The sequence below is a fragment of the Mastacembelus armatus genome, chromosome 10, assembly GCF_900324485.2.
Source record: "Mastacembelus armatus chromosome 10, fMasArm1.2, whole genome shotgun sequence".
NCBI classification, from domain to species: Eukaryota; Metazoa; Chordata; class Actinopteri; order Synbranchiformes; family Mastacembelidae; genus Mastacembelus; species Mastacembelus armatus.
The window spans coordinates 11092620-11119669 of NC_046642.1; the positions used below are offsets into that span (position 1 = coordinate 11092620).

The 27050-nt window shown below is 39.5% G+C and overlaps 1 protein-coding gene across 2 annotated transcripts in view; it reads left to right on the forward strand.

The window, feature by feature from the left end:
• tsc22d3 (TSC22 domain family, member 3) overlaps nucleotides 1-23421 on the forward strand; it is a 31788-nt gene extending 8367 nt beyond the window's left edge. The window contains exons 1-3 of one of the 2 annotated variants that reach the window (XM_026331253.2): nucleotides 20039-20398; nucleotides 20969-21020; nucleotides 21754-23421. In XM_026331253.2, the coding sequence (XP_026187038.1) occupies nucleotides 20274-20398; nucleotides 20969-21020; nucleotides 21754-22029 (453 nt within the window). In that variant the 5' untranslated portion in view covers nucleotides 20039-20273 and the 3' untranslated portion in view covers nucleotides 22030-23421. Of the gene's footprint in view, nucleotides 1-20038; nucleotides 20399-20968; nucleotides 21021-21753 lie in introns of those variants that run through there. The other variant, XM_026331252.2, reaches the window with a different exon arrangement.
• The last annotated feature ends 3629 nt before the right edge of the window (nucleotides 23422-27050 follow it).

Here is a 27050-nt window from a genome sequence, read left to right on the forward strand (position 1 = left end):
ATTTGCCTCCATAAAGCCTGCTAATTATACATTTAATAGATTACTAAAAACTGGATTTTATTTGGCTGTTAAAAGTAATTATTAACTGAAAGTGAAAATAAAATCCACATTCTGTGAAATGCATTGTTGAAGGCCTATGTCATGATTGTTATATTGCTCTGTTTATCCAAGTGTCAGTTACTGGTTTGTATGTGTTGTTGTCATACAGAAAGATTTGTACAGAATAATGTTGTGGTTTGTGTTGAAAAGCCTTCACCCCATAAACATGACTTTACCAAATGTTGAAATACTCCTAAAGCAAATCCATGAACAATAATGATGTCAAAATAATATCCACTCCACCACAGCACAGCTGAGAACACCTGTAGGATACCTTTGGAAATTGGTTATTGGTCTAAAATTCAGCAGCAACAAAGAGAAAGGATTCTCTGAAAAGCATTGCACAAATACTTCAAACGAAGGACGCAGTACCACCCATTAAACTCCTTTCATGTTTCTTGTTTAAGCAATGCTCTTTATTTGCCATATCTCTTCCCCTCTGTCTGTCCTTGTTTTTTTCCTCCTTCAGTTTTTCTTCACTCTATCTCCATCTCAGCTGTTGTAGTTGGCGACTGTTGGACTTACATAAGTCTGAGGGATGGACTGGGGGTGGGGTTGGCGAGGGGTTTGGAGGGACCATGGTTCGCGCACACTGCCTTATCTGTTTCGACTACAGCTGTGGCGCCTGTTTAGATAGTAAGCCACCCTGTCAACACATGCCACCACACACTCCCATAAACACAAAGTCATAATTATAATTACGCTCTTTAAATAGACAGTAATACAGCTTGAATAAAGCTTGACATTAGGGGTTATTGCACTGTGACTTGCTCCATTTATCAGACTGTGGCATGACAAGCTGTTCCACTATAGGATTAGGAATAGGAAAATATGTGCAATGTGCAGAGCAGAGTTTCTAGTTTAAATGGAGGGACACTTGCACTCTCCATACCACACAGGCAGAGCAGTACACACTGTTAGTTAGAAGGCAGTAAAATTTTCATTCTGTTCTGTTTTCATTACCATGAGATTCCCACTTTTTTTTTCAAGCTCTGCAGGAGACGTGAAAATGAGGCAACTCACCCTGCTACTGGGGGCCAAGTTAAAGTTTGGCTGAAGTACAGAGCAGTGCATCAGGAGTGGAGCTTTTCATGAGCATACTGTGCGTTTCATCAGGTCCATGGGGAACAAGTTATTATGGTGTCTGCATACATGTGTGTAAAAGCTTGACAGAGTTTTTATGCATCCAAATTGAAAGAACTTGTGTCTTCAGATGAAATGCTGGTAAACATTTCACTTTTATGCCAGGAAGCATTCCTTAAAAGGACAGGCATACCCAGACTTAATTTTAAATTCATTCTGATGCTTATTCCACTGGCTTCTCCCTGGATGCCCGTTCCATAATCCCAAGTGCTGTTATCCCACACTGAGTCAGTGTTTTTCTTACCACAATAGTCTGCTACACAATGCTGCCAGACAGTACTTTCGTGGAGCGTGCCTGAGCCAGGGCTATCATTAGCCTCATCATATTCTCCCTGGACACAGGTTGGGTACATGCAAACACCTCTCCCCACTCCACACACACACACACACACACGCAGACACACGCACACACACGCACACACACGCACACACATCCACACCCACACACACACACCCTGTAGGGCATGGAGCTAGTATTAGACATACTTTAGCAATGGTGTTGCAACAGCTTACTGAAAAGTACTTGAATCTCTGGGAAAGAAAACAAAACAAAGCAAAGAAAACTTCTCCAAATTTCTGCTGGTCATGAAATCATACTTTCCATAACACAGCAAAGGTTACAGCACCAATACCAATTACATGTTCTATGTTTGAAGTTACTGGACATCTGCGGTTTGGCAACCCACTGTGTTTTTCTTTTCTGACTGAACTTCTGCGTTTGCTTGTAAACAGTTTTGATCTCTCAGGGTGGATGTATAACTTAAGAGTCCAGCGTTTCCCAAAAATAGCCCTCATGTCAGGAATTGGGCAAAATGGTAATGGGTTTGGTATTAAGAGACATACAGAACACAAATTTGGTCAGAGCGCTAATGTCAAACTTATTTAAGCATCATTATGTTGTTTTGACCTATTACAGAATTATGTAGTGTTGATGTTTGAAAATAAATGTAAACATGTCTATACAGGAGCCGCTGGCATTTGCTTCCTATCACATGGTCACATCCTTAAATTAATCCACAGTACCTGCATGTTATTTTAACATTTAGTTCAATTAAAGCTTCCTGAGGTGTTTACCTTATTTGGCAATATATGTCTCCCTGACAGGGTAATGTTTGGGAACTCTTATGTTGTGCTGTTATTTGTAATTACATCATTAAGTTGTGTATTTGCACAACATTGAGAGGACAAGAATAATTAAACAAGTGGGTGCTGTCAAGCAGTGGGAAACATATTGGGCAACCTGCTCACAGGTTGGTGCAATGCAATTCTTTCATAAGATGAATTAGACCATAAACATCAGAGTTTGGTAGAAATTCGATGTAATATAACTGTCACTTTTACATACTCTAAAAAGGCCAAATGACTGGCAGATCCCCATGAACTATAATCAAACTCTGACTCTAATGTAATGAATATGGTTTCCTGTTTGTTGCTGGGGTTTCCAAATTTCCAACCTCTCACTGGCATCAAGGGTTTCTGCACTACTCGAGAGGGACTCTATGAGAAAAGAAAAAACAAGTGGAAAAAGAAAAAAGAAAGAAAAAGACACAAACAAACAAGGACAAAGAGAACAAAAGGCAACAAGACAATTGTGAAACTACAAAGCTGCTGCATACTACTGTGGCTCTGAAAATCAAGTCACTTCTCACTGCTCGTCAGAAGAAAAAAAGGGCATGCCAGACCGAGGACCAGTTTGGTTCCGCTGGCGGAGTGCAGCAGTGGAATGAAAAGGTAGACCTGTTCTGCCAAGCCCCGTTTTCTCCCTCTGGATACCTTCCTGGCAGACATGAGCCTGCAAGAGAGAACGAACATATGTGCCAAGTTTCAGCGAGTCTGTGATGGATTCTGGCTGTTCCCCAGTAGAGAGAAAGAGGGAGAGATAGAAAGGGAGGCTCTACAGACTCAGATGAGTAAAAATAACAAGACGTATCCTGTCCAAGAGCAAATTTCTGTCTTTTGTGTCACTGTGTTTAAAACAGGCAGTCGTACCATGGAGTGGCCTGAGCTGGTCATATCAGATGGGTACTGTGCCATCATAAGAAGAAATTAGAGCCAGTGGCACTACATGACCTCTTTCTGCATTCCTTCCAGTATGGTATCATAGAGACAAGGGAGGCACAGATGCATCGTTATGTTTGCGTGCTGTTGACACAGTCTGGGATAAAGCTAAACAACAGCCGTCTGAAAATGCTGTCTGAAAAATGTAGATGTTTCTGGAGCAAAGTAACACAGGCCTGATGCTGGGCTAAAGACCCAGCAAGGCAACTGCCAAGAAAGCGGGGGACTCTGGGAGTCTCTGGGAGTGTTGACGCACACACACACGCACAGACTCCATCCAGTCTTTTAGTGGCTTGCAGTGCATACAAAGACATTAATTACTAGGTGTCATTTAAAGGGAAGTGAAGCCTGTGTTGCTATGACAGAGAGAGGAGGAAACTTTATGTAACACTTAAGGGCACAACATTTAACTGCCACTAGTTGGGAGCAGGATATTTTTCCGTGTCAGGATGGCATCTTTGATTACGAAACAGCTCAAACAGACGGCTGACCTCTTCTGTAAAGTGACAGGATTGTGTCAGCAATCATCCTAAACCAGTCAAGAGCATAGAACGACTAGCTGTACAGACTAAGTTGATTCCAAAGAAGAAGGAAAAAAAAGTGAATAAGTGAGATATATATCGGTGCCATTTATGTGAACTTTTTAACTTTGAGTGCTATTTAAGGAACATTTTCATTTCTGTGGTGCTAAATAGTGGCTCCCATCTACAGGAATTCAACAGGAAATCATAGACATCTGTGTGGCAGTTGACTTATTTTCTCTGTCTCCTACACATTTCCAGACATTGTCTCTGCCCAACCCCTAAAGTTTTTACTGATCCATCACCCTCGTGGCTGCTCACATCATGCGACAAGTCACGCTGTGTGTGGGAAAGAAACAGCACACATACAGGAGGACCAAGACTTGTCCTTTGAAAATGAATGAGCTGTTAGATCTCTTTGGTAAGAATGTAATGTTGAAACAACTCTGGTAGCTTATATAGAATACTATGAAGTGCAAAGCATCTGAAAAAAAAAAAAACACACACACACAAAAAAGGTTACAAACACACATCAGTCCAAGCCAGTTTAATAACTAAGACAATGTTATTAAAGTTCATGCCACATCATACAGAATGCCCATGATTTAGCATTTTGACAAATAAAAAATAAATAAAATTCAATTGTCATTCTCATGTAATATTTTAGATTTGACATATAACATAGCAATTATGCAATTGTGAATAATCTGTGAATCTACGATGGCTAAATGCTTCTAGAGAGTGTCCTGTTCTCACTCATGGTTACATAACAGTCAGACAGATACAACAGTGTGGAAATGTTGGCAAAACACTGGCAATTCGGTCCAGAATTTTTTACAATTATCTGCTGGAACTGGGAAGAATGTGTCCTTATGTGATCCATTTGGTGATTTGAGTTTCTAGTGCTCTTTTTGTTCATGGGCCCACATCTTAGTCCTCTGGAGGAAAAAGATGCTATTGTAGCTCATATCACTGGGAAATTCAGAGAAACATCCAGATAAAAAACAAAGTCCCTCTGTTATTCTACGACAGCCACCGAGGGGTTGATGTAAAAGAAAAAAAAACACAACCTGAAAAACCAAGTAGGATACTTCCTCCCATTCATATTCAAATAAGCTTGCTAGAAGGAGATATCAAATTCAAACAAGGCAGTGCCCGTGAGTGTTTTCTTTTTCTTGCAATATTAAGTGGCAGTAATATCTAAGCTATCGCACTGAAAACACCATCTCTAAGCACTTCTCCCGGGGGCCTGTCTTTTTAGGATCCTCGCATTTTCCTTTTCATGATGGCATCTTAAGTGGCATTTGCATTTTATTGAAACAGATGGCAGCAAATGCAGTGGTTCAATTTGCATGGTCAACACAAAATCTTTTGGGAAGCCCCATTTTAAGATTACAAAAGGAGCAACTTCAAAGGGCTATTGCAGAAATCTTGAACTTGTTACTGCTGTGATTATCATATTTTTGTTGAGGATAGGACCAAAATATTTCTTCATTGTCCTGGGCTATAATGGTAAAAAGAGTAAATAGAGAACCTGAATTCTAAACACTGTTGGCCTGCGGTGATAGACTAAACAGTCTGTGGCACCTGCTGTCACAAACACAATGAGACGTGCAGTAGGACAGATTAAAGACTTAGATTTTGCTTATCATCTTGATCCCATGATAAGTGGCTAACACGTTTTGCAGATGTCTGCACTGTTACTCCTGCACGACATCCTGCTGAACAAGCTTTAGGACATGTTCATTTATCAGCACAGGTGGGGATTTGATCTCGCTATTATTCAGCTTTTCAATAGTTTTAATACCATGCTCAACGATAATGTCCTTCCTACCATGTATATTGTTGCTGTTAGTAAGTAATTTTTTTAATTTTAAAATTGGTGTTTGAACTGGACAACAGGGTGGCTATGATGGTTTTGTATTGGATTTCATAAATTCATAAGTAGCAGCATTTTTCTCCCTTTCCCAAGGAGCAAGTCAAATAAAATGTAGGATTAACTGTTTTTGGTGATTGAATAAAGCTCAGGCTATATTAAAACACCATTTCTCTTTCTCTTTCACAAACCCACCAGCATGCCCCCCTCATATCTCAAGGTAACCATGTTTTTTTGAGTTTACCTAAAGAACTGGGAGTACAGCCAAAGTCTCATATCAGAGGAAACTGGCTAACAACAGCTGTAAAACCCCTCTCCTCCCTCCCTCTTTCTCCTTTTCTCTTCCTCATTTTTGCATTTTCCTGTTTTCTTGTTTTGTAGCTCCATACTTTGTCTTCGATACAAGGGGCTGTCCTCAGCCTGTAGAGCGCAGACACACGGTATCTGGTGAACTGTGCTCTAATGAAATGTGATATCATGGATTCTTGTTATTGCAATTTCCATGTCTGTCTGGTCTGTGGTTCTGCATATGTGTCCTGAGTATTAGTTTTCTTTTGTTTTGACAGAAGAGCTGAGAGAAAACAGAAATGAAAATAACTACAAACATAATGAGTTACATTTTGTGCGCACACAATTACACAGCCAAAGAGAGGGAATATTGCCTCAAAGTTGTTGCATTGTGTGTGTGTGTAACTGCCTGGATTGCACTTTGCTTGCAACTCAGAAACGCATAGCACATGTTCTTGAACATTTTGTTTTATGACAAAAGGGAGCGAAGGCAGGGCCAGACAGCATCACTTTTTTCACCTTGGTTCAGGAATATGGCTTAGACACGGTACACTTGCAGAGTAAACACAAGTATCTAAGTTCATTGCGTGCCAGGCTGATGTTATTTCACATTGACCTCTTCCACCTTGCATCCATACGCAGCTCACAGTTACATATACCGAGTGCAGTCTGGCACTATCAGATGAACACGCATGGCGCAACAGCAACACCTGTGCCAAAGAAAGGTGAGAACAGTATAACAGACAAGAACTAGGAATATGACGAGACAGGTCAGAGACAGGATAATTACCCTGAGGGCGGAGTCAGTGTAGGGTTGTCCTGAAGTGTGCAGGTCAGACAGTCTTTACTGCTCAAAGAAAGTTTAAAAGGACAGGAATGACAATAGCTGCTAGATTAAGAGGCATGAAGAGAGAGAGAGAAGTGTGAGGGAGCAAAAAAAAAAAAAAAAGAAAAAGCCAGATGCACAGACACCAGAACAAATGACTGTGCACAAGGTGGCAGGCAAGACTCAAAGTTACACAATCAAGCCCAACTGCAACATACTTTCAAATATATGCCACTATGCCAATAGTATTAAAAAATATATATAAGACATACTATTACTATTTTTATGTGGGGTGTCTGTTATATAAAAGTTGGCAGTTGCCTTGTAGGCGCCACACTGTGCACCTTTATTTGCGGTGTGACTGTAATTACAGTTTTCCCAAGAACAGCACAGTCATTAAACTGGTGTGAAGAAGACAATCAGTCACATAAGGATGGAAAACAATGATAATGACTTGCTGTTTTTGACTTCATGCATGCTCTTGGTTCATGGGTGTGTATCATGTCAGGAATTATACAGTGGGTGTGGGAATCTGTGAAAGACTAAATGTTGTTTCAGTTCTGTAAATCCTGACATAGTTCCTCAAAATATTTCACATAATTTAAGTAACATCAGTTTCATTTACGATTCACTTTATTTGCACTGATTATCATAAAGAAATAAAGTCTGCTTTTAAAATAATACAAATCTTTGAAACAAATCACTGTAAGGCCTCAAGAACTGTCTTATTTACATGTCATGGATTGTTGGGTACTGAAGAAATTTGTAAATTGAATTTGATTTAGTTTCAAATCACAATAAAATCATCTCTAGGCATTTTATATAGAAATGCAACAAACCCTTTATGAGCAGGCATTTGGTGAAAAACTCCCTTTAACGGAAGAAACCACCAGCAGAATCAGGCTGAGTTTGGGCAGCCATCTGCCTCGACAGGTTGGGGGGAGTGGACAGAGAAGAAAAGAACAACAAGAAGAAACTGAATTGAGCACATACTTAATACACATACAAGAATTGAGAGGTAACTATTAATATAGATCTTAATTTAAGGCAGAAAATATTCACAATATAGATCTAGCTGCCTTAAAAAACATTCGGGCACATACCTGCTATTATAATAACAAAGCTAAGCCAGAAAGGCATATTTGCTCTTATTTCATGATGCGTTGTAGCCTGTTCTTGTGTTATTTCAGGGTTGAAGCCAAAGCCAACCCTGCATTAGTACGCTGTTCTAAAGTGCAGTTCCTGACTACTTAACCTCCTTGACATGTCCCAGTCTCTTCCTGTCTTTTATGTCTTCTTTGGATATTTTTTTTTTCCCAGGGAACATTTTTAAATGTTTTATGCTGTACAGTACATAAGCAAGCTTTAATAATGAGTAACTTCATTCAAAACATTCACTCAGGTTTAACTCTCACCTTTGTGCATAAAGCTGAATGCAGTTTTTGGTGGGAATCTAATCCGTCAATACCCGAACTCTGTGATTTGGGAATGAAGATAAGGTGACGGCTTATTGTGCTTATGTTAGAAAATCTGTTCATCTCTAAAACAATAAAAGGCTCTTACGCACTTCTCCTTGCCGTGAGGCCAGATCTGATTAGAGATTTTACGTCAGCGTCTGCTTTCATTTCAGCACATCTCAAATCTGGCCATCAACATCATTTTCTACTTTTATCATGCACTTTCCAATATGTTTGATATAGGAAAATTACATTTTTGCGCTTTTTCCTAAATACCAGCTTTTAAAAAGCTTTACAGTTTTTCAGCTTTCTTTCTAAAATGTAAAAAGAGCCAAGACCTATGAAAGGTGTCAAGGTGGTACAGAGTCTCTCCATTTCAGTGTCTTAAGAATGTGAGCGTCGCCTGCCAAAAACTGTAAACCTACACGTCCAGACACAAAAGGAGTGTGTGGAGTTTGTGCTTGCATTTGTGTGCGGATGTCTGAGCTTTGCCTGCAAATGTCAGTAACTTAAAATTTGTGTCAATATCCATCTCCATTTCTGCATATGTGTGTCAGTGTTTTGGTGTGGCTCTCCTTTTTGCATGCATACTAAGAATTTCTCAGGTTTGTTTGCATCCATCCATGAATGCACACCTTTAAATGCACGAGAGTGTGACTGTCTAGGCTAACCTGTGTGGTGAGTGTGTGCACGAGTCTTCAGTGGTTTCATAAGTGAACTTTGGACCTTTTGGTTACATGCTGGAAGCAGGCCAATTCAACCTCTATTGTTTACCTTGAGTTTTTATAAAATGACTAGTATGGAAGATTGTGTTTACTCACTCTCGTGTGCAACCTACAGACTGGGAAAATTACATCTCAAAAAGATAATTTGTCTTGTGTACTTTGACTGACTCCAAGTTCAAGAGTGATTTGAAGTGGAAGCATTTCCTGTTTGTGTCTTAGAAGAAAGCTTGAACCTGAACTTTGCTATGAGACCATCATGTGCTGTAAAATACTTTAAAGTAAAGAGAATGTTTTATTTTTGAAAATCAAACTTAGATGAAACTAGCGTTGGCTTTAAACCTGCAGTATATTCAATGGCAATCACGGTCACAATTACAATATGCGTATTCCAAAGCAGCAAATAAAATGTGTCCCATCCTCACAATAATTTAGCAGTTATTAAAAACCCTTTTGGTTTTTAATAAATGTCAATGTAAATGTAATGTCATTTTCAGCAATGGCAGCATACCAGATTAGTTCTTTGCTCCAAGCCCAAAGATACTTTCAAGAAGAATCCCACTAGAAAAAGAGAACTCGCTGAATGCAGTTCAGTAACCCACCCCAACACACACACACACACACACACACACTCTCTCAACTTAAAGAAAAAAAACCCCCTTAACTGACCAATCACTGAAGCTGACTACACTTGCGTCTTTATCTGAGGGGCAGGCTTATTGGCTTTTTGAAGGCAGGATAGGCTGGGGTTCCTGTGAACTCCCAAACAACCTCTCAGCTCAGCACTGCTCTGCGCTGGATATCACTACAGTATGTTCCCAGTTTATTCAGATCATACAGCAGCTTTTGATGCTGATCCTTCCTCTGGCTGGGTCACATCCTGAAATAGAGCATTTGTGTTACACTAAGTCCTGCTGAACGGATTGATATCAGTTATAAGGAAAGAAAAAACAAGCGTTGCATATTATATTATATTATTAATATTTAACACTAGTCTTACTGGCTGAGCCCTGTTTGTTTTCCTGCATTTCAAATGGCTTATACCAGACATAGGTGCTATAGCCACATAATGCACTATACACAGTTCAGCAGTACAAAAGAAAGGAGGCAAGTATTTGAGTCCTAGTTAATGAATAGCTATGTATCACTACAGCTAAATGAATCATTATATACAGTAAACCTTCGTGCAGTGACAAATATTGCTACAAACCACTGTAGCAAACATGCTACTGTAGCTCTGCAGTTTGCACAAACAAGGCAATGTAATGTATATTGTGCCTATCCATGCAGTTCAGACTTGTGCCATGTTAAGAAGAGAAAAATGGCCAGATGTGGGAATAAAGCATAAAAACAGTAAATGCACCAAATGAGGACCGGGCTGTTGTGCATAGCAATATACCGGTGAAGATAAAGTGCAGTGATGTTCAACTTCATAAGTTAAAGTTTAGTAAAGAAACACAATTCTTCTTCCAAGGTTAATGAAAGGTCCACCATGCTCAATATTTACATAGCAGTTTGTTGAGGTCGTTTAAGGTCAAATGAAAACTTCATCTAGGTAAGTATATACAGGCAGAGGGGCATGGGCAGCAAGAAAAGGTGCAGGAGCCAGCACAGTGGCATGAAAAGAGGAAGGGCTGGACCTGATTCAAGGTACACAAAGACTGAGGATAAACAATGTGAACAGATTCATGAAAGGACCCCCCCCCCCGACACTTTCATTCACACATACCCACAATTGTGATGGAGTGAACCAAAGTGCGCTCATTATATTTGTGATATTTGCCATAGATGCAAGGCATAATTTTGCTTGTACCTATCCATGCAGTTCAGACTTGTGCCATGTTAAGAAGAGAAAAATAAATATGATATGATATGAGATATAAAAGAAAGAATGTAAGAAATTTAATAACACTATTGAAAACACTTTGATTGTTCTGTCAGTTAAAATATTAGCCATGTGATGATGTAATGTAGTTACATTGTTCTGCCATTTAATACCTTAAATACTACAGATTTAACAAAGCATATTCAAAGCTGCAATTACTGCTCTTACTTTTGTTAAATGCTTTGTAAACACCAAATCTTCACAGAACATATATATATATATATATATATATATATAAAGTACATAGCCAGACATCGATGCAATATGTACATTGAGTTGTTTGTTTTCTTTTGGTTGGCCAACATCTGGTTATATTTCAGTTTTTCTCCCGAAAAAGATGTGGCTGCCTTAATTGCACTTTATTCTAATAAACTGCAACATGTTCCTTTTAAAGACTCAGTAGAATGGGACTTGTACATCTGGCCCTGTCCTCATTTGTCTTGGCCTCCTCTGTCAGTAGGGGATACTCACCACGAAGACAGGCTGAGGAAACATTGTGTACACCATGTTCTCTCAGATCCTTTCTGTTTGCATGTGATCCACTCTCTACCTCTGTGAGACTGCACAGAGGTTGTAATTTGTGATGCTGTTTGGTAGAGGTGCATATGAGGTGTTGAATATACATGAGTTATATTAGATTCCCCTTTGAGATAAAGTCAAATTGTCCTGTCAATGGTTTTAATACAACTGTATTTAATAGCAAAATTTGTGTATGCACATATCAATTCAAGCTTCCAACAGTACTGCTCCATGTGAAAACACAAACAAGGGTAAATTGCCTAGAGTGAACATTATAGATATGGAAAGCACCATCACCACCAGTGAGAAATGTTCCATGTCCAGTTTCTAATTATATTTCTTTACTACTTTGAACATTTAGACAAGTGTTAAGCAGCTTGTATGTGTTTTACTTTACCACTGTATATAAATGGTAGAGTTCCTAATTTAATAATAGCAAAATAGCTTATAACTTTTACCCTAAAACATTGAATAGTGTTATATGGCCTCACCTCCCCACTATCGCTATACAATTTAGGCTGCTTTTATATACAGTATTATGCACATATACTGCCAAATGATCAGTCACAGCTTAGATCTCTGATTTGAGTCAGATCATGCTGTGCAGAAAGAGGAAAGCTGATTGAATTGTGATCTGAGCTATTCCTGTGGTCTTGCTGAAGGAGAATAATATGATTTGTTTGGCTTGCAGAGATCAGTGGAAGGAAGACTGATGAAACTTCCTCAGGGTGGTATACGAAATTCAGAAGAAACAAAGCCTCGGTCTCTGCTAAAATACTGGGAATTTGCAAGTGATTTTACAAAGAAAGCCACATATATGAAGCTTTTTTAGAATTACTACAAATAGACTAAGTTGTGTAGTTGAAAACATTTCGTCAGTGTGATTCATCAGACAGCACTCTGAATCACCAGGGAAGTAAGGGACAGATGGAACATAATCAAGAGGAAGTCAGTTCTTAAGTTTCATACAACAGTAGTTTTATAGTGTGGATTTCATTGTAGGAATATGTATATGTGGTTTCTCCTAAAGGCCAAAATAATGCTCATCTGTGAAGCAGTTCCAGCAGTTTTCTTCAGCAAATGACCGCCAGTGACTTGTCTCAAATGATCCATGGGAACTTAGTCATTGCTCCATCGTAATGGTGCAGGTGACCACGGATTAGCTTTAATGCTCAGCGGAGAAGCCTGCTGGAGTCTGTGGGAACGATTCAGTGTTTGGATGACACTGACAGCGAGAGTTAGCAGGGCGCCTATCATCCAGTTAAATCCAGATCGTGCTGACGAGGCCAGACGTGCCTGAGCATGCACATATGCAAGCGTGTGGCCAGCCTCATGCATCAACGTACACACGGGGCAAACAAAAACACGAGCGAGCACATAAACACACGCCGGGGGATGGCTCATGGAGGATCCAGCTCCCTCCAGTGTTGTCCCAGTTGCTGATGACAAGGGTCATACAGCTGCAAGCTCAGCCAGATACATGACTGGAAAAGATGAGGAAAGTGGGGAGAGGGAAAGAGGGAAAGAGGGAGAGATGATGGAGGAAAATGGATTGAAAGTAGTAATAACATTATAGTGAAGGATGTGTAGGGGATAAGAGAAAGTATAGGAGAAAAGTTTAAATCTCCTTTTTTTGTTAGTGATAAATATTTGCCTATGATGAACATATTGACAGAACTATTTTGTAATGACTTATTGATGGCCAAGTTTGTATAAAATAGAAAACCTGCCAACAAAGAGCTGATAGTACAGCAGAGCAATGCATTGTGTATTGGATTCACAGTAGATTTCGATTTCCTTTTCACTTAAACTGATGTTAGCACTGTGTGACTGAAGACGACCTGGATTAGACCCAGGTACCACAACCAAACCAATTCAGACAGCTGAGGTATACAGATCATGAACGAGACAGAGACAGATGAATAAGACAGATGGCACTGAACTCTGTAACCTTTTGTTCTGGGACATGATCCAACCAACAGTGCATTCATCACAGGTGCCATGCAAAGTGGCATCCATTTCCACTCAGCAGTGTCTTTCAGTGTAACCAGTCAAACTAGGTATGAGGGAAATGTGTTATCTACATGTTATCTACGCAAAAGCTTTATCCTACATTTGAATTCATTTCAGAAATACACAAAATATTTTACATTAAAAACTCAAATTGATTTCAAATTACACCAGATGAGAAAAAATTAATGAACAGCCCAAAGGCTCTCTCCTAAAGTTTATGGCAAGCTAGGTGACCCTTAACGAGTGGGAAGGCTTGTCATAGCTAATAACAAAGTTCACTGCTACTTAACACTGCATGGTCAATTGAATCCACACCCTCTGACCTTTTGTAGAGCATCTGCAGAGCCATTAGTGAGATCACTTAAGGGTTTAATGCCTTATATTTCAGAGTGCACAGTTGTGTATGTGTGTGTGTGCATGAATGTGTGTTAATGTGTACACATGTTTGCATTAAAACACAGATGGGAATCTTACACGCCATGGAGAAGAACGTAATGTTCTTTCTTTTTAGAGGGAAGTGGAGCTTGGGAATGAATGTGACTTGATAAGGGTTTGCCATACTGTGATACTCCCTTAACAAATTCCTTTGGGACTCAGCTCTGTTTCAGTATTTTCACAATAAATTTAGCCAGAATATTCTCCTGGTTAGAAGACAAGGTAAATCTTTACATTATGGCCTGAAGCTGTCTGACTTCTGCTGAATCACAGCCTGGTGCCAGCTGCTGTGAAGCCCCCCGAGCTTGTTAACGGCAATATACTGCGCAACACTATTTGCTGCAGCACGGCTGTAAACCGCTATTAGTTCCAGTGAAGGCTGCTATAAATGATCTGTACATCATTTTGTATTACCTGAAATTAACTGTAGTTATTTCTGGTACACAAAGCATTAAAGTGGCCCCATGAAACATTGAATTAAGCTCTTCTTAGTGGTAATCAACAAAAAGTTTAGTGTGTCATGCAGGCAGATGTTACACAGCAGAGGATATTCTATATCAGGAGACTAATCAGTTAAATACAGTTCTTCGCAGATGCTGAAAAGTACAGATGTGAACGAACACACACACCTTGCTTATGGTGTCTGATTTTGTAACAGCTGTTTTGCAAATCATAATTGAAACTTTTCTGTAGTTAAATATAAATATTACAGATATTTTTCTCTGTATTCATTATTCATTTGCTTCCTCTCATCAGAGTTTCAGGGAAATGAATAGCTGTTTCTAAACTATACACAGTAGAATGATGCTTTGCCTTGTCAGTCAGTCTTGCTGTTCTCCTGGATGAGCATGTGTTCATGATGATACAGACATTGTTGGCCATGTGTGTGAGAGCATAATTGCTGAAGGACATGAAATTACATGGCAGCACTTTTGCAGGGCAGAAAAACAAAAAGCAAGTAGCTCCCAGTGGTTTGAACAACTATAAAAAATATGAACATACTCTCATGAAACCGTGAAAATAAAAGGTATATATTCATCCTCCTATCAACTACTGCTTATCCTGGAACATCCTGGAGCATGTATACATTAGAATATCTAAATACAAATACTACATCAAGAAGATAAATAATCAGTAAGCTACAAAGAAAATGGATTGAGCTGTTCTCACATTTTTGGGAACATGATACCTTGGGGGTTTTAAATAGTGGAACATAAGGAACAAAAAACCTACCACTTTAGATTGAATAACTAACCTGAATATAAAAGGATTAAACATTCGCAGTTTGAAATGAATTGCTTCTCACATGATGGGTGTAAACATGCCCAATACAAAACATCTATTCCGTCTGGACTTGCGAGCAGGCAGTTACGCAGACTGTCAAAGAAGAAAGCGTCTTGCAGTTATTTGTGATGAGGGTGGCTTAATTTAGCTGTTAACACCTTGAAGAGCAGCAATAACGCTTCAAACATTAGTAGATTAATCACACTCCTGATAACAAAAGGAGGCTTACTAAAAATGATAAATCCACTTAGTCCGAATTTAAAAGTGTTAGATGAATGTGAACACTACACATGTAATCTGAAAGAAGATACCACTGAGCTAATTCATCTGCCTTTCATGTGTTATTGTGTAAGGAATTGTGTAACAATTTCTCTGATGGTGAGAAGCTTTAAAACCATAAAAATGACCATTGTCGTAAACAAACAATGTGAAATTTGCACTTGTTTGACTGCAGAGCCAGGGCTATGACTTGTTTCTTGCTGTCTGATGCTGGATAATGTCATTACAGGGAGAACAAGGTTTCACATCATGGCTCAACTCTGTTTTATTACACATAGTACCACTGATTGAATGAGGTATGCTGAGAGGCATGAAGTTTGTTTCCTTCAGGGACCTGAAAAAGGCTCCCCATCAGTGTAGAGACATTTGCAACTGTTTCAGGAAACTTTTTCCTTTTCACTGTGACTCTGGGACCACTGTGTTCCACTGTTTTCCACTCGATTGAAAGCACATCATACAAGTGCCAGTCTGAGCATGGCACTCACACTCATGGCTGCATATACAGAGGTATTACCAGTGCTCAATTGTCTCTTTGTGCTATGAGAACACATTTGTTGAGGACAAACAACAGCACAACAGTGACCAAACAGTCAAAGGGCTCCTGCCTCTTGAACAGCCCCATCATTTGGAAGCCAAGATGGGTCAGTCACAGATGCGTTCCTCTGAATTTGCCCCAGTTGGGGCTAAGCCTCTTTCTCCTGGGACCATACATGCCCTCCGCCTGGCTGAACCATCCCAGAGATTCTGCTGTCACTACCAGCACTTCAGCTATCCTGAAAGAGCTATGAGCTACTCGCCCCCTTACTCTCCGAGTCTGTTCAAGAGGCCAGATCGGCGGTGAGTCGGGGGCAGCTGATGGTAGATAGAGAAATTGTCTTTGAGAGGGTGTTTGGCATGACAGTAGCATGTACCTGTGACAGATGTGCACATTAAAGACAGTTCAGGAGAAGATGGATGATAACGGGAGTATATCAGTCTCTAAATGAAGTAGAGATGTGGATGCAGTATTTGTCATGAAATGGCTTGGATTACAATTCCTAATGTATGGTCATATCAGAAGTCATTTGAAGCAGCAAACTTGCAGTTTTGCTAATGTTCAATCTTGCCATAGTAAGGCATCTTTATTTCTCTTCATAATCCTTGATAATCACATAACTGAAAGTCATTGTTTGAAGTCCCGTTGGTGAATTCAATATAAATTCATATGCACATTGGTGAGCCTTGTTCTTGCAGTGTTGAATGCAAATAGAGACTGATATTGCTACTTGTAACAACAACAGCAGTGTGATCATTTTCTTCCTACTGCATGTTTAATGCAAGCTATCAGTCCATGAGCAGAAATTGACAGCCTGTTAAATTTATTGCAAGACTAAAGCCTTGTTAATATTCATTGCTCAGGAGACTTACAGGTGATGTGATAATAAGAGCTGCCTCTGGATGTCCTAGTGTGTGTGGGGTATTCAGTATTCATTGGTTGTAACCAGTCCTCTTGCTCACAATTGCAGCTTCCTCTGAGACAGCCTGTGGCTGCAGCCTATAGCAGGCCTGTGTTCCCAGGCCACACACTCATACACTGTACATTCCTAATTGTGAGAGTTCAGAGGGGTCATACACAGTAAAAAGAAGAGAACAAGTATGCTATTGGCCAAGATGTGAGCTTGGACTATCAACATTTTTTCTGTCTAGATTTTTTTCATCCCTGTTTCTCATTGTTTTGAAATTTGGAGTATCGAAATACAAAATGCTGCCCATAACAAAAACTGGCAAAATGTCTCAACCTCATTCTTCCTTTGGTACAGATGAATCACAGTATTATATAATGCGGTTGGCTGTTGCATAAAGGACATCTGATGGAAACTGTGGCCCATCGCCTAGCTTTAGAATGACTCAATAAATTTGGCCCATGTCAAAAATGGTCAGGCAATAAGTTGTCCACAGAAATATGTGAGACTTTATAACGAGGAAATGATGGATAAGTGTGTTTGTGGAAATTTTAGAAAAATACAAGTTTGTGTGTAAATGTCCTTGTCTTCTTACGTTTTGTGTTGTAGCAGTGATTAAACATGTGAATAACAAGAAAAACAAGAACGCTATGAGGAACCCAGTTTAGTACATGTGACTCTATTTTACTTGAACAGTGCGGAAAGACTCCCCACTGTCTGTAGTTTCTATCTGTGCATCTCTGCTGAGCCACAGGCAGTCAGAGTGACTCCCTCTCCTAAATGGGACTATCACAGTGTGGCAAGGTAATTCACCAGCGCTTCATCACCAGAACAGGGCCTGATATTAAACCTGGCAGCTGTACTGTCACAGCATGAAATCTGAGGCGACAGGCACTATGGACCATAATACCCAGTCAATGTGCTTTCTACTTAGCCTTGTTAGGCCAACCAAAAATCAGCCTTTCCACTCTAATTGATTTGTTACATAACAGAACTCTCTTTTCTTGAAAAAAACATGGCAGGCATTGTCGATGCACCAAGGAATTTGGTTTACTACACGGAGAGCAGAAGGTTGAGATGGGTCATTTGTTATTTTGAATGCAGGTCACTATTTGCTGCACAGTGTGACCTCACAGAAAATTTGCATGGAAAACCAATTTCCCACCATATTGTGAGTTAAAAATCCATTGTGACCTTATAGACCATGGTGTTATTTTAATTTATAGTGTTATAAAAATAGAGCTACAATATGTCCTGGAATAAACCTGAATATAGGTAAAAAAAAATGGCTGCTAGTGTTGGATGTGAGACACATTCAGCAGAGAATTTCCATAAAAGTATATTTTCACTAGCTGATAATGTTCTGTGGGTCACCGGTGTTTGGAAATCAAATTTATTATGTAACAGAAATGTATTTGGCTTATTATCAGTATTGACAACAACAAAAAAGAACATAATGTAACAGCTGGGCAGTTACATGACAAGTTATTAAAACCTGCTTGGACGCCTCAGTGAAAACAGACTCTATTGCTCAACAACAGGCACTGTCAGAACGCAGAGGAAAAAAGAAAGAAAGATGACAGCAGGTATGTTTTTCTGTGTCTTCTGTGGTCAACTTATACCGCTAATCCTTTATTACGTTTTGCAAGATACTCAGTGCATTTGTGTCACATGTTGTAACAAGTAACAAGTTCAAAAGTGTATCTGCAGTGAAAGAAGTCATTCACTAATGAACATTACTCCAGACCGATTCCTGTATGTCCGCCTACTGAATGGATACTGCTGCTAAATATAAGTGTGGGGTTATATCCCTGTGTTACTGTTTAGGCCACACATTAGGGTGAACTGCTGTGAAATAAAAGGAAAAGAAGATGTATGGAATATGAACAGGGTGATAAATGGTCTAAATATATACAGCATGTCCTTTGAAAAGGGAAAAAACACTTGGAATTGCTGGAAATGTTATGGAGCCAAGAAAGGGTGTATGGGAAATTCCATAATAAACAGTGTCCAGGAACAGAGTCCCCTGTTGTGATTTCTGTTCCCAGTGGTTTGGTGTATTATACCGTTTCACCACTAGAGACCGATAGAGTACACTGAGGGGAAATTTACAAGCAGTGTGTTTATGTAGATTCGTGTGTATTATCTACAAACTACTGTAACAAATCTACTACTGTAAATCTTAACGTTTTTACAGTAGAGCCAAAGTAAATAAGGGTAAACTTGTAAAGGTTTTCACTTAGCAAATTAAAAAACCGAGACAATCAGCACTTTAAATCTAGGCCTACTTATATAAATAAAGCTCACTGTTAAAAAAGTTTGCTTCATGAGACAAGGTCTCGTGGTTTGCGCCAAAATCTAGTTCTTATTTATCGACAACAAGAGTGACTCATTTGTCCAGAGCTCTTGTTCTTTTGGTTGCTGTGATGATGTTTGTTTGCGATCAGTGTGGATTTCAGTTTGTGGCTTATACGCAGCGACAGAAGAGAAGTTCATAAACAGGGCACATGTAATGCTGCATTCAAACGCTCCTCTTAACCTCGTTACAAAAAGTAGGACTTGTTTTTGATAATATGCAGCCTAAAAGTCAATGGTTTCAATAACCTTTGAGTTGAGAGGCGTACTTTGTAAGGGTTTGCAGAATAAATAAGAAATGAATTTTAGGCGACTGACAATAGATTGTGTTTTTACAGTGGCTTACATTCTTTTATATTTTGTAGTATTGGTAAAATCTTTTTTTCAATTAAAGTCGCATAAAGGCCCCTATCAAATAATAGTATAATTTATTCTGCAGCATAAAGTAGTTTCTGTGACATCAGTGCATTTTATACATTATACGCCTTTGCATCTTAATCTGTAGATGCATGTGATATATTCTAACTTAAACACAGCATCAGACTAAAAATCCGCGTTTCAAAAAGCAGCACTGGGTCTTGTGCATTCTTGATTATTAGTATGTGACCCAGAGTGCTTTGTTGTTTCTTCCTGTGGGTTTATTATGTAAAGAAAAAAAAAAAAAAGCTGAGGTGGTGGTGGGTGGCATTCATCATAACCGTCCTACATGTTCTTGTCCCTAATTACAGATTTTCATACGGCACGGGAAGGCACCATGAAGAGCTGACCCGCCACCTCATTTGAATAATATATGCTCGCGTCATCTGACGTCAACAGCCAGTCGTTCAAATAGCGGCCTGTGGCAGAAATAGCTGCAGACAGTCGCTCGTAAAAACCGGCGAAGCTCACACACACACGCGCACACACACACACACACAGATACATATACCGACACAGCACTGCGCTCAGCCAGCGGCAGCGACTTCAGTGCATCGCTACCAAAGACGAAACAAATCAGGATATTTAGTTAGGTTGTTTAACTCAGTCGCAAACGTGGCGAGAAGTATAATCCAAACGAGTCTGGTACTCGACATGAGCACGGAAATGTTCGCTAAAACACCAATGGAGGTGGCGGTCTACCAGTTACATAACTTCTCCATCTCTTTCTTCTCCTCACTACTCGGGGGAGACGTTGTTTCGGTCAAACTTGACAACAGGTAATTATGCGACACGGTCTCCATACGCTTGAATATATGATTTCGTTATTCATGTTTTTTTTTTCTTTGTCATAAATCAGGCCAAGACAATGTCAGTTTTTATTCTTCTGCAAATCTCTATATGATGCATTTTAAAGTAGAAAATCTAAATACACGCGGCGTGTGTATTGTCTGTTTTTGTTGGATTTTGCTTTGAAAAGTAGTTTGTCCAGCTATTTTCCCTCTGCGCGGCTGTTTGGACTTTGAACTGATATCTGCTCTGCACTGTTTGCTGTAGCTATTACTCTGCCTCCTGCACTGCACTCTGTGTCCATTACACTGTAAACTAAATAAAAAACCTAATCTAATTCCCAAAGCAATTAGCATGCAGTTTATACTTTACAAAACCTAAACTAGATAACAGCTGGGTAAACATTTTCCCTTCTGTTCTGTGAGCTTTCTGTTTCTCTGTAATAGACCAGGAACCACACACATCATTTGTCAACAGTTTGAAAAACAGCTCTGTGTGATCTAACAGCAGTTTTAGTGATGAGTTCTAAATGTATGGCCTCTTTTTCTTCTCTTCTGCAGTGCCTCTGGTGCTAGCGTTGTGGCCATCGACAACAAGATTGAACAGGCCATGGTAAGCAGAGATAACACACACACACAAACACCAGACAACGACATAAATACAGGTTGCATGAAACAAAACATGCAAGCCATTCAGAGTTATGTGAGTTCAAATTCCGAATGACTGAGTTCTGCAGTGCAGGCAGTAAAGCATTTAATGGGCTGATGCTGTCAAAGGTTTAATTGCTAGTAATTTAAAATGGCTTCTAGGTCCACATTATGTACATTTGTATGTATGGAACAGCTGTGCCACTCTGATCTTCTCAAAATGCCATTTCCCCCACGCACCATGCAGAAAACCTGCTCTCTCTGAATGCAATGGGAAGTCCCTGTTATGTAAAAGTGGCACATGCTACTGTAGCCTTTGTTCATGTGACAAAGTAGAAAACAAGTACAGGAGGTGACGGCAGGAAGTCCAAAAACAGAGACTGATGACATTTTTGCAGAGCAGAATTGCTGAGTGAAGATTATGTAATGTATAGCCCACTAAATTATACACTACCAGTCAAATGTTTGGACCCACTCTCCTATTGAATTCAATGGGAGAGTGGGTCCAAACTTTTGACTGGGAGTGTATATAGCAGATCACTAGAGATCTGTGCATGTAAACCTGCCTGGCAAGCCCCATCTTTTTCTCTTGCAGTACATACTGTAGCTGTGCAACAAAACAGATCAGAATTACAAATCTTAAAACTGCTCTGATATTACATCTAAACTGATCTGTCTCTTCTTTGTTGCCATGACAGGATCTTGTCAAGAACCATCTGATGTATGCAGTGCGTGAGGAGGTGGAGATCCTCAAAGAGCAGATTAAAGAGCTGGCGGAGAAGAACAACCAGCTGGAGAGGGAGAACTACCTGTTAAAGAACCTAGCCAGTCCAGAGCAGCTAGAGAAGTTCCAGTCTCGCATCCCGACAGATGTGCTGCTACCCCTCGACAATCAGAGCACCCAGGTGACCCATGACCAGCATCAGCAACAGCAGCAGCAGAGCTACAACCACAGCCCTGGCTCTGCTGTATAAGTGGCTCTGCCTTGGGGCGGGCAGAGCCACTGTCTCCTTACAGTAATGGACCTCCATTTGAATGAAAAGGTGTTTCAAAATCGCCGCTGCCGAGAACCCTTCAAAATAGTGAAGGTGAAGTATCGGGGCTGTAAATGATTGATGGCACACAAAAGAACTGCTGACACTGAAAAGCACAAAACAGAACTTAAGACGCTCTGATGCGGTGTTGGGCACATCCTCTGATACCGTCCAAGTTTTTGTCGTAGTGTTTCTTTGTAGACAAAAGCGCTAAGAATAGAGAGAGGACTAACTAGACACCACTGAGCGCTTGCTTTCAGCCAGAGGCAGGCTTTCCCTGCTGAACTTATCCAACAAACACCCCTTGCTCTGGAAAGATGGGGGGGGGGGTGAGGAGGTGTTGGTCGGGCTGGCCCTGCAGGTGCTAACTAAAACGTGGGGAGGTTTGCTCTCTGCTCACCCAGAGGAGACCCATCCGAGACAGTCCTCCAGGTCTTGCTGAGAAGAGCCCCATCGTGTGGATTTCTCCAATCTCAAAATACAAGTTTCAAAAATTTCCACCGACACATTTCAGCCACACAGTGCGGACTTTTCCTGTAGCTACAGTGTGTCACACATGTTCATGTACATTTGTTCATGCATAACAGTAATAATCAACAGGATAAGCTAAGGCAAAAGAGGTGGAAGTTAATGCATCAATAACCTGTTAGAGCTGGTGAACTGCTGCAGTAGACTGATAAGTATACTGTAATGTTTCAGAAAATATAATCTTGTATTGTCTGCAGTTGGGGCTTGCTGCTTATGGGGGAAATTAATCCTGCTATATCATCTGTTTTTGTTTGATTCTGAACAAAAATCAGTTGTTGTAAAATAGGAGCATTGTACAGTGGAGTATTTTTCGTGTACCAGAGGGACAGGCATATCTGCCCACCTTGTTTGCCTGCTCTGTCAGTAAAGGTTAACTACATTGTACATAAGGTTGAAATGTCCTGAGGTAAACAGATTGGAGATGTTGAGCAAGCAGACGACTGCATGTCTCACTGGAGATGCACTCCTGATTTTAGCAGCGTCGCTCAGTATCTGCTTTGTTGAATGTTCAGATGCCAACTTGAAAACGATGGCATGACAACAGTGCCTGTCCGTAGTAAGAGAGGAACACATTTCCACGCTGAGCTCTGTTGTTTTGTAGCTACCAAAGACTTTGCCTTCTTTTTCTGACAACAGAAGCCAAGCAAACCAGGACCTTGTGTAAAATTTCACAGGGAGAAGTCTTGTTAGTAGCTACTGCTAAAGTTTCTGTGTATTTTGTAAAGATAACGGTGTTGTTGCTGTACGGTATCCTCACCACGGTGGATACGACTGCACATTTGCAATAAACCTGTTTACATAATACAAATGCGTCAATATGCTGTTTTGTTTTTTCAATCCATGCTCAGCACAGTTATACAGAAAAACACTTTCAGATCAGTCATGGTTATTTTTTTTACAATATTTTCATTTAAGTCAGGATGGTAAAAACATGTTTCAACATGTGTTCGGTCTTAGCTTCAAAATGAGATTTTAATGGATGTACTGGACTGGACTTAACATTTTTCAAGCCCAAAACTCCTCTAGCCAGTTTTCTACAGGTACAGCATTTCAAACAAGTTTAAACTCTAACTATGCTGAATTGACACACATTGGATTTCAGTTTGTTTGCTGATGCACATAACAAAATAACAATCACTTGAATAAATCAAATTTGACTTAATATAAATAGTCAGTACTGGGGCATGCCAATGCATGAACTAAACCACGAAGTCTTATTGTTCTAGTATGATAAAATCAACTATACTGTAGCTAAAGGAAAATGGTACTGATACCAAGGAAGGAGAAAATAAGAGAATCACCTTGGAAAACTTCACAGTTTAATTTCACAAACATAACCTTGAATTCCTGGACATTCCTGGAGTCACGTTGTCACATCTTTCAATGTGTGCTGATGTCTATTCAGCTGTGTTAGACTTGTTTATGTTTACAAGGTCAGTATGATGAGCATGTGATTTGTAAAACCCAACACAATATTGCAGTGAGCCACAAGGCTCCTCAGTCAAACCTCATTGTCTTACTTATTTAGACTTTTAGGGAAAATGCTCAGTATTAGAAGCTACAAAAACTTTTCCCCCGAAGTCAAAAACTATGTGACCACTAATGATAGTGAAGTAATAACATTCAGCTGCCATTGGATTGGAATCTGCCAGAGAAAAACAGTTTGTCCTAGTAGCATTTCCCTTCAGACAGATTGGCAGCCAGTCAGTACAGCCTGTGTGTAACTAGATATGCTGTGGCTTCCCTGGTGCGTAGGCTCACATCCATCCACCGTTGAGAACAGAGAGACTCAGCCCAGGCCCAGAACCACCACCACAGATCTCATAGCACTAAAATAAACACAGTGTCTTCCCCATTGCTGGCTTTTAAATATGGTTTCTCATGGCACTTTGTGTCAAAACAACAGATTCTATGTGAAACCAGTGGTCCTGATCAATGCAGCTGCTTTGAAATGCATTCTCCATTTAATTAGGGGTGGGAGACATGTGCAGTGTGTTGACTGGGAACAGCATTTGTTCTATGTTGCAAAGAGAACAGGGATGGGTGCTTATTGGCTCTTTTGCAGAAAATAATTAGAGCCAGGCTTTGTGCTTCCTGTCCAGATACATGAACACCTTTTGCCTGTCAATGAAAAGAGGTTGTAAAGTCGACTACATCAGGAAGTGGTACTGCAGTTTATTCATACTTGTGCTAATGGCTAATGCAGCCTCAAACAAAATGGAAGAACTCATCTGGCAGTGCAGCCAGCTTGCAGAAAGTCTGAAGACAATTAGGATTTTGGATTAATTTATTGTTTTGATTTAGCACTCTTTGTCATTCTATTTTGGGACTGGTTTAGCAACAGTATGTTCTGAAATCACTATAGTGAATGTATCTTTTTATTTGAAACTGATTAACCATAAATCTCCAGCTCAGCTGAAGCCAATATTAAAAAAATATTTTTGAGGATATATTTGTCTCCTTGCCAGTGTTATGTACTGTATGCTGTGGGCCTTTTGTTTATCATTATCATTATTTATTTAAACTTAAAACCAAAATGTTCCAAATTACATAACCCATTTTCATGTTTCATATTCAGACCTATTCACTTTTTGCGCTCTCTTAATTTGGTACTTTGTAGAAAACTTTTAGCTAGTAATTATGGCTTCAGGTCTTCTTGGCTACAATGTGTGTGCAAACGTTTTGCACACCAGGATTTGGCCAATTTACCCCGTTGCAAAGACTGCAAAATCTTAGAGGTCAATTAAACTTTTGATTGAAGCCTGTTTGAAAGCAAGATGCAGAGAAGTTTGGGTTGGATTTCTAGTGTTATGCAATGAAAAAAAAGACATCTGTTTCAGATGGAAATTCAAGGGTTGTGTTGGGATAAGTGAACTCCGCCTCACTGTGGTTGAGTTCGCATGTGTTGCATGCAGACATATACAACTCGTGTCCTTTAAATATCAGGAAATTCATAATGTCAACATTAAATTGAGAGCTGAATTTAAAAAAAAAAAGCTACACTTTTGCTGTATATCGTGTTTATAGTGTCATGCACTGCACATTTCCTGTAATTTGAACAAGAAGTGTCTTTTAAGTTGTTCAAAAGAATTACAAATTGTTGATGACAGATAGTTATGTAATATGAAAAATGTGCCAATATTGTTTTCTCAAATGAGAAAATTGTTTACTTGCTTCAGGGGCATAAAACTATTTAATTTAACATGACGCCATTGATATTGTTCTTCACGCCACTTATTTTATCTGTTGCAGGGCAAGCTGACCATTTTGAAATGGGTGTTAATGTTAACCTCTGAAAGACAGAAGGGTAAAGACCATGAAATAATACACATGGACAACTCATCAGAGTTTGAGTGGTGTATTACTCTCTTCATACCCTATTAACATTTTTTATATACTTTTATGTTTGATGTCAGCTAGTGTCTCACCCAGCCATATTTATTTATTTATCTGCCATCTGGTCATTGGTTTGTGTGTTTGTATGATGTTGAGTGGACAAAACTCTTGCATCTGGAATCTCTGAAGTCTGGCACCAAAGACAAAGCCATTGCACCACAGATCAACACTGGGTCTGGCTTGAATCATATAAAATCAAATGAATCCTCAGGTTTTGTATATCTGATGTAGCTATATGTTTTTTCCTTGTACATGGTGTATTCTATTTTTGTTCACGTTTGACAATTTTGGGTCATACAACAGCCTTGCTGCAATACTTCGCTTGCAAAATAATTGAATTTGTATGCTCAAAGGGTGGGGAATTAGCTAGAGAAATACATTTGGATTTGAGATGTTGCAATAGATGAATATGTTGAGACATCCTTAATGTTAAATCAGGAGCATGGCTAATATTATTTTGAAATACAAACCTGATGAACCCATGTGAATCTTGAAGTATCCACAAGGGAGTATGTGGGTCAGATATCTGAAACTGTTTACACTTGTGCTTTCAGCTAAGCTATGAAAAATGTTGAATTATGAAAACCCCAGAGTGAGATATTCTCACTTCATCAAAATGTATTTTGTGGAGTCTTTTTACATGACCATATGATAATATTTTTTATTTTATTTTATTTTTGATTGAATGTTTTACTGGCCGATTACAATTTTTATTGTAGTACTGGACATAAATAGTGATTTAATAAGTAGTAGCACTGAAAAGCTGCCAGCTCAGGACATCATATTCATAAAGACAAAAGGTCAGACAAAAGGTCAGGAGCCACTGGTTTTAGATTTACAATGATACCCTGACACCTCTGCACATCAAGGGCTTACAAATCATCAATCATCAATGTAATCACACCCAACCCTAACATCTGGCACACACAGGGTCAAATAACCTGCACAATAGAGAACTGTACAATTTCCTAAGCAATGTTCCTCGATAACAGCAGTCACAAAGCTAAAGGTTGTCTTCCTGATATAAGGACAGTTTG